The sequence below is a fragment of the Abramis brama genome, assembly GCF_963993115.1.
Source record: "Abramis brama genome assembly, chromosome: 2".
Lineage (NCBI taxonomy): Eukaryota > Metazoa > Chordata > Actinopteri > Cypriniformes > Leuciscidae > Abramis > Abramis brama.
The window spans coordinates 20,066,071-20,075,264 of NC_139964.1; the positions used below are offsets into that span (position 1 = coordinate 20,066,071).

General features: G+C 36.7%; 1 protein-coding gene across 1 annotated transcript; it reads right to left on the bottom strand.

The window, feature by feature from the left end:
- Window positions 1–1,307: 1,307 nt before the first annotated feature.
- LOC311077855 (complement C3-like) lies at window positions 1,308–8,636 on the bottom strand (the record flags this gene model as incomplete). The annotated part of the gene is made up of 3 exons (XM_084106499.1): window positions 8,378–8,636; window positions 8,098–8,293; window positions 1,308–1,412 (listed from the first exon to the last, which is right to left on the bottom strand). Exons 1-3 carry the CDS (start codon window positions 8,446–8,448, stop codon window positions 1,308–1,310), a joined length of 372 nt encoding a protein of 123 aa, XP_083962625.1. The 5' UTR covers window positions 8,449–8,636.
- Window positions 8,637–9,194: the final 558 nt, after the last annotated feature.

A 9,194-nucleotide genomic window follows, 5' to 3' on the forward strand; every position in this document is an offset into this window, starting at 1 on the left:
ATATATTCTCATCACAAACCCTGTGCTACTGCAGCATGAGATTTAGCAATATTATAACAACCAGTTAGAAGATTTTAACAAACATGAGCACGAAAAATGAAGCAATGGTGACACACAGAGATATGGGAAATCAGCACATGAATCTCAACAATGGTGACAATATTTTTTTTTTAAATAAACAGAATAATTCAGAACATCACTGAAAAGCTACTAAATGTCACAACAAAAACAACAGCAAAAAAATAAAAGCAAATATTTAGAATCAAACAAAATTATAGGACAATTCAGCTGCATAATTTATTCATGTTGCAATGCATGCTGGGAGTTTTGTACTATGATGGTACCCAGCATGCATTGCAGCAAGGTACTTTTGATTGTCACCATTGTTGAGATTCATACGTTGATTATTGATGTCTGTGTTTGTCATCGAACAGTAATGTTTCATGCTCATGTTTGTTAAAGTCTGCTAACTGATTGTAATAATATTGCTGGACCTCACACTGCAGATGTTATGTATGTATGCAGATGTATGTAATGTGAATATATTAGTTGAACAACATAATTTTTAAATTTCAAAGACATCAGTGAAACAGGTTATATCATGATGATTATAAAACCATCAACAGGTAACCATCATCACCTGATCTCATTTCACTTTAGCTTTCTTTGCTGCTGCAAATGTGTTTGATAAACACACTGTCACAGCAGCCAAAGAAGACAAAAGATATAAGAAGAGTTAAGAGCCCAACTAATGGAAGCACTCATCACTGTTATGGTGACTTCAAATGAAACACATTAGAGTTAAACTCTGTTAATTCTCAATAAAAGCTTCTGTAGATATCTGACAGAAATAAAGTCAGTCTGGTTAGTAATAAGTGAAGCTGGTAAAGCTGTTTGTGGAGTTGTTTAATCCTCCTCTGCTGAGATCTTCACAGATTTAATGTCTTCTTTTCTCTTCAGTTGATTTCCTCTAAGGCTGTGTCTGAAGTCAGTTATAGATCTTGTGTTTCTGCTCGTCTCTTTTTCTGTTCTCTTCTTTCCTTCAGTGATTCTGCTTGTTAACAGGCTTATTAAGGCTGAGATGACTTCATATTTAATATACACAGACTTTGTGGCTCAGATAAGGTCCAGTTCTGGTTTATTTCTTTGCTCTTGGCTGACATGTGGCATTGCTATGGCCTGCTTGTGGCCCAGATCTGGCAAACAGGAGTGGGCCACTCAAGTGCCGTAGATCCACGCTGCATGTGGGCCAGATCATCTTTCCACGTGTGCTAGATGTGGGCCGGATCTGGGCCGACACAATGTTGCTATGTGGGCACTTTCTCCAGAGTGTGAGATGGAAACTGAGCTTGTAGATACACATACTGCTTCTCCAGAGGATCATCAGAGAACAAGTTCTGATCATCAGGGATCTAAAGAACAGAAACCATCAGCCTGAATTTTATGTGATAATAAAATAATGAGAATGTGCCATCCCAGCTAACAGACTGTTGTTATAAGAACATTCTCAAAATATTCAGTGTTGGTTCTGGGAAGTTCTTTCAACTTAATTTTGATTTAAAATGAAACATTATAGGAACATTGATTTCTAACATTCCAAGAACATAAAAATTTCCAGTTTCCTTAAAGGCTGTGTTGCAGGGTTAATTTTTCAACGAATTTGTGCAATTTGCTTGTTGGTAATAAACATTTAAACTGTTATCCATTGTATTTTATGTTGTTGGGTATCACAAAACGGAATATAATACGAAAAAGTAGGTACTATCTTACAGCGGCTTGCAACGATTCTCCTTTCCCCCACATTGCATTGCATTACGTCACGTTGGGGAGAGAATTTACCAAAGCCCGCCTTGAGAGCTTTGAGAGTGACTAGAGAGACGAGTAGCAGACGAGAGTATTCAGATAGCGCAGATTATAGATAAATAGATAAATACATATATAGATATATAGATAGACAGACAGATAGATAGGCTAGTATAGAGAGAGATAGGCAGACAGCCAGATAGCATAACGTTAGCATAGATAGCTAGCAGCTAGATAGATAAATATATAGAAATATATAGTAGGTAGATTGACAATGGTGAACTACTATGTTTGTGCTGCGTGTAAAAACTCGACCAAAACGCACTCACTTCCCTACAGCACAAGCTTTCCAACGCAGTTTCCATGGGACGGCACCGCCCACACAAGCACCTGCCAAACACAGCGACAGACATGCGTTTGCAACAACATTTTCACCGGAGGAAGAGACAAATTTTTTTTTTTTACACAAATGTACGTTTGCAACAACATTTTCACCGGAGGAAGAGATAAACGCTTAGAAACGCCCATATAGCTAGCATGATGCCTTCTATTTCTAGATGACAAAGACAAAGTTTACCAGTACTACGACACTATGACAAAGGTTACTGGTACTTATCTGAACTAACGTCATGATCACTGCCACTAGATATAAAGATATGGCGTTATTTTTTAGTCAAAAGTTATGAGCGTGTAAGACATGCTCACGAGCACATTATGTTATTTCACACGTGCAAAAATTAACCTTCAGCTGGCATGATAAAAGTACTCGCGCACAAATTCAACAACCGAGAGGTGTACAAGTAGCTGCGAGCGAGCGCCTGGCATACTCTCATAGGTTAACTCTGCTTGTACAGTGGAATCCTGCTCGCGCGCAGCGGGCTTCTGCTCGCGGAGAGCTGTTTTGCTCGCGCAGTGGATTTCTGCTCGCTCAGCTGATTTCTGCTCGCTCGAGTCTACATGACTTTTGACAATTTGGGGGCGGAAACCAAGGAGGGCACTGACCCTCTTATGATTGGTCACTTTCATCATGGAAAATCTTGGGAAATCCTAACCCCGCCCACCTTCTGACGCAGCGCGCGTCACTCAGCTCGCTCTGCTACTCCAGCTATCTCTGTGTATATTTTAGACAACGAAATATGTGATAAAACACCATACTAACTATTTTCGTTTTCATTTAAAGAAATCTTAAACATGATAGCCACACAAATGTGGTTCAGGCAACGCGTGTTGATTATATTCACTGTTTGCCTATTTAAAAATAGAAAAAAAAAAATATATATATATATATATAAAACACAAACCTGCCTCTTTTCGTTTTAAATATAATATAAAAACATTAAACATTTTAATATGGTCCAGGCAATATGTGCATTTGTACCAAACAACAGATTTTGCAGTAAACAACATTACAGTTTTAAATTTTTTTACATACAATTATTACAATTTAAAATGACAAAACTCAACCCAGTCTCTTTTTGTTAAATTTCAGTTTTTATCAATATTAGCCATTATAAAAGTATCCACCTTTTTCTGCTCAGTCTAAACAATGCGCGCTGCCATGACGACGACTCCGGTTGCCTACTTCCGGTTCGTAGCTTGACCTGTACTAGCAGCGAGAGAATGAGTTCAAGCTGAAGCTCCTCATGTAGAAACTGAGTGTTTCGAGCATAAGATAAGAAGGAGATAAGAATTTATTTTCTAAAGAGCCGTGAGTCAAAAGAACCGGCTCTTTTCAGTGAGCTGAGTCAAACGAGCCAAAATGTTTTTCACATCTGTCATGTTAACATGGACAAAAGACAATCTCACAACAACATCACATCCTTTTAAAAATAAAAACAGTACAGTATACAGTAGTCATAACTTAGAATTTTATTATAATTGTATTTCATATAATATACAATAATGTAATTTTTACTTGTCCATAACAACCCGAAAACTTGCCTGCTTGCCTTGCACATCTAATTAATGGGCAAAGTTTTCCGACTTTTTTTCTTATGCTTCAGTTTTAACGCTAACCACTCTAAACGTTTACTTTATTGAATGTATCTGATACGGAACCGGACATGGGCATTATCTCCTTCTTATCTTATGCTCGAAACACTCAGTTTCTAAAAAGTTTGAAATCTTCTTTGAATTGTTAAAACAACCAACAACTGCACATGAGGAGCTTGAACTCATTCTCTCGCTGCTAGTACAGGTCAAGCGCTACGAACCGAAAGTAGGCAACCGGAGTCGTCGTTATGGCAGCGCGCATTGTTTAGAGCAGAATAAGGTGGATAAGTAAAAGGTATAAGAAGCTATACAAATAAAGCAAACAATTCAGTCAAACATACAAAGTCAGCGCTCTAGTCTAACCATACAACGGTAAAGTTAAATAGCTTATATGTATAGCTTTATTTGTATAGCTTCTTATACCTTTTACTTATACTTTTATAATGGCTAATATTGATAAAAACTGAAATTTAACAAAAAGAGACTGGGTTGAGTTTTGTCATTTTAAATTGTAATAATTGTATGTAAAAAAATTTAAAACTGTAATGTTGTTTACTGCAAAATCTGTTGTTTGGTACAAATGCACATATTGCCTGGACCATATTAAAATGTTTAATGTTTTTATATTATATTTAAAACGAAAAGAGGCAGGTTTGTGTTTTATATATATATATTTTTTTATAATTAGGCAAACAGTGAATATAATCAACACGCGTTGCCTGAACCACATTTGTGTGGCTATCATGTTTAAGATTTCTTTAAATGAAAACGAAAATAGTTAGTATGGTGTTTTATCACATATTTCGTTGTCTAAAATATACACAGAGATAGCTGGAGTAGCAGAGCGAGCTGAGTGACGCGCGCTGCGTCAGAAGGTGGGCGGGGTTAGGATTTCCCAAGATTTTCCATGATGAAAGTGACCAATCATAAGAGGGTCAGTGCCCTCCTTGGTTTCCGCCCCCAAATTGTCAAAAGTCATGTAGACTCGAGCGAGCAGAAATCAGCTGAGCGAGCAGAAATCCACTGCGCGAGCAAAACAGCTCTCCGCGAGCAGAAGCCCGCTGCGCGCGAGCAGGATTCCACTGTACAAGCAGAGTTAACCTATGAGAGTATGCCAGGCGCTCGCTCGCAGCTACTTGTACACCTCTCGGTTGTTGAATTTGTGCGCGAGTACTTTTATCATGCCAGCTGAAGGTTAATTTTTGCGCGTGTGAAATAACATAATGTGCTCGTGAGCATGTCTTACACGCTCATAACTTTTGACTAAAAAATAACGCCATATAAAGAAAACGTTGATTTTTCACTCGGTGCTATTCATTCAATGACAGTAAAAAAAAAAAAGTGTCGTTATTGTGCACTGCTGCTCGTAGACTAGCTCCAGTGCTCATTGCTGCGTTGCTAAATGATAGCAACTCACCAGGACACTTCACCAACTCTCTACTCATTCTCCATAGTTCTAATACTATGCTGAGGCTACCTTTCCTCCACTTCTCCCCAACGTGACGTCATCACCGAATTGTATAAAAAAAAAAACGTTAATACCAAAAACGTAAAAAACTGGTCTTTAAGACCATTTTTGAGACATTTTAAAAATGATATACATATCTTGAGTGATTTATGTACCCATTAATCGACAGTGGTGGTTAACCTGCAACATGGGCTTTAATGTTACTAGAATGTTATTTAAAGGTTAGTGTGATGTTCCTGAAACATTCTTTCAATCATCTTTCCAAAGAGTAATAAGAACACAAACTACAACTTTATTCAGACACAGCCTTAGATGAACTGAAGATAAAAGACATTAACTCTCTGAAGATCTGATTAAACAACTCCACAAACAGCATTACCAGCTTCACTTATTACTAACCAGACTGACTTTATTTCTGTCAGACGTCTACAGAAGATCTTATTGAGAATTAACAGAGGTTTAGAAGTTGATGTCTTATTGAAAATGTTTTGTTTGAGGTCACCATCATGGAGATCAGTGTTTGCTTTAGTTGGGCTCTTTCCCGGTGTGATAAAGTGAACTGGAAAAAAAGCCCCACGTCGAATGGACCAAATGGACAGCTGTCCACAGAGTAAGTGACTATTTTAAACATGACGCATGTATAGATCGACCCATACGCAGGCCACAAGAAGTAATTAGGTGGGTTTTTTTTTTTTTTTAATACTTTTACTCAGGCCATGCTAGCTGGCAACAAAGGATTCCATTCATTGTGCTAAGCTAAGCTAGCGCCGACCCTGTCAAACTAAAACAACGCATGCACTGAGACAAAAATGCATTTGCCCACCTATCTAAATGTTGGAAAGAAGGTGAATAAGCCCTATTTCAAAACACGGTGGAGTGTTCCTTTTAAACAGCCATGGTGATCTGCTTTTATCAATGCAGAAATGTTCTCCATGAACACCTGCAATTACTGATAAAGAATCAACTTAATGAAAGTCAAGGGTCAAGAGCGCAACTAAAGCAACACTGATATCCATAATGGTGACCTCAAACTAAACATTTCCAATAAGACATCAACATCTAAACCTCTGTTAATTCTCAATAAGATCTTCTGTAGACGTGACAGAAATAAAGTGAAGCTGGTAATGCTGTTTGTGGAGTTGTTTAATAAGATCTTCAGAGAGTTAATGTCTTTTATCTTCAGTTCATCTAAGGCTGTGTCTGAATAAAGTTGTAGTTTGTGTTCTTATTACTCTTTGGAAAGATGATTGAAAGAATGTTTCAGGAACATCACACTAAACTTTAAATAACATTCTACACTGTAAAAAATGATTTTTTGGTGAAGTAAATACTACTGAAAAACAACAACAATGTAATTTACATGAAAAAGTTAGTTCAGGCAAGAATAAAAAAAAAACGAAGTAAATTCCATATCAGTACTTAATTCAAGCGAGTAGAAATGAAAGCGTAAATATCAACTCAATAAAATTAAGTAAAAATTACTCAACTTTCCTGATACTGGGGTTCCCATAATGCACTGGACCTTGAATAATTAATGAGGTTAATTTTTCACTGGTTTCCAGCTGTATTTACACTGTTTTATCATTGCTTTTGTTGTCAGGATTAGTAACTTGCCATTTTGTGACATTTCGAGTAAATTTTCTGCTCAAAATGACTCATTCAAACACAAAAACGATCCATCAAATGTTACCGTCATTGTGTATTGTCTACCAAGTATTGAGGTCTTTACATTCACATGATGCTTAACATCTGACATGCTGTAGTATACATTACTTAGATAATCTAAGTAGAACACATACTATAAATGACTGGTATAATTCAATATTACTGTTTGAGTGAAATGTAATGCAAAGGAAATTTCAACTAAATCAATATTAATCAACCTATTACTAGCCAAAATTAAAATTACTTATTTCCTTTGTTACTTTCACTTAACTAGGTTAAGTAAAGTTTACTTAATTCCATATTCCAAGTAAATTTAACTTAAAGATTTCTAATTAAAGCTACTGGCAAATATGTTTAGCTTTTTACTTTTACTTTATTTTTTGAATGAAAAAACTTTCCTAGCTTTTTTCAAGTAAATCCTACTCCAAATTTTTTTCAGTGTAGTAACATTAAGGAAACTGGAAATTTGTATGTTGTAACGACTGACACAAATCAGACAATTATTGATTGTAATATTAATTTAGCTGCTACCTCAAGTTAATCCAATTAACTGACCCAAATATTAACAACGAATCATAATTATAAGTTAGCATTAATATTTCCCCTTTGGGCTAATTTGTTACAATGTTCTTGGAATGTTAGAAATCAATGTTCCTATAATGTTGAATTTTAAATCAAAATTAAGTTGAAAGAATGTTTGAGGAACATTATACCTTTTAAAACACGTTCATCTAATGTCAAGAAAACCAGACATTTTTTCACGTTCCCAGAACCAACACTGAATATTTGGAGAATGTTCATAAAAGTCTGTTAGCTGGGATGATCCCCAGCCTGTGTTCCCCTGTCTTGTGTGTTCCTGGACTCTGTTATTTCCTGTCTTACGCCATGTTTTGTAGTTCTTTGTAGGTTTTCATGTTGATTAGTCTCCAGGTGTTTCTTATTATCTACGCCCCCTTGTTATCATGTTAAGCTATAGCCCTTGTTCTCAGTCAGTCGCTGAAATCACATTCTCTGGTTTATCGTGTTTTTATTTGTTTATGCTATTTACCTTGTGTTCTATAACCTTGTGGATTATTTGAATAAACCTGGATGTGGATCTGCTTCCCAGCCTGCTCCTGACCCTCACCATGTTACAGAATGAAACATCAATGTATTTATGGAGCTCTCACCTTTATATCTGTAAGGATCTGGAAATACTTTTCTGCAGTCAGTGTCACTGGTTTGGACAGTATCTCCTTGTCTTTCTTTGGGAAGTTCTTCACTGAGATCCACACGTTCAGGTTTCCTCCAGAGTAATCCTGAGCCTCCACAAACACGTTCTCTGAGGAACCCACTCTCAGCAAATTAGGAGCTGACAGAACAAACCTGAGGAGATCAAATCACAGCGTTTCAAATCTTAAAAACTGATTATTAGTAACTCTATGAACAAACAGTGTGTTTAATACTCACAGCGGGTCACACAGTGTGAGGAGGGGTGAGGAGAGAAGAACAACAGTCAGACACAGCAGCTTCACGTCCATCGTGTGTGTGTGTGTGTGTGTGTGTGTGTGTGTGTGTGTGTGTGTGTGTGTGTGTGTGTGTGTGTGTGTGTGTGTGTGTGTGTGTGTGTGTGTGTGTGTGTGTGTGTGTGTGTGTGAACCTGCAGCAGCTCAGATTTATACCCGCCTCTGTGACCCTCACAGTCCAAACTTCTCTCTCTGTTTTTTTTTTTTTTTTTTTTTTGCATTTGTTATGTAAGTAAACTGACACTTCAGTTCAGCAATCTACAATCTAACAGTATAGCAAGTAATATTTATGTTTGACTGTCATTCGCTTTTCAAATCCTTATGAGATCTTTATGAATCTCCTGTGTGATACATAAATAACTTCTTTATTTTCATACATTTTCTAAATCAAATATATAAGTTCATTTAACATATAGACTCTGAATAAATCTGAATCTTGAGTCTTTTGAATCAGTGCCTAATGAAAAACACAAATGCAAATTCAGTGCAGGAGATTAATAAAGATCTCATAAGCATATGAAGAGTAACAGCAGTCAAATTCAGATTTCCCGTAAATGACCTGCAAAAACCCGTTGTGTAAATTCAACCTTTGGTAAACTGGCAGCCGCTCTGTTGATCTTTGAGAGGTTGAAAGAATTACTGAACAGTATATAGCCATGGATATATATCAAATATGTACATTTCAGCACAACACGTGTTTTTGTGTAAATGGTTTAAATGTTCCAAAGCAGTGATGGACTGGCCATCCGTCTAGTGTGTTT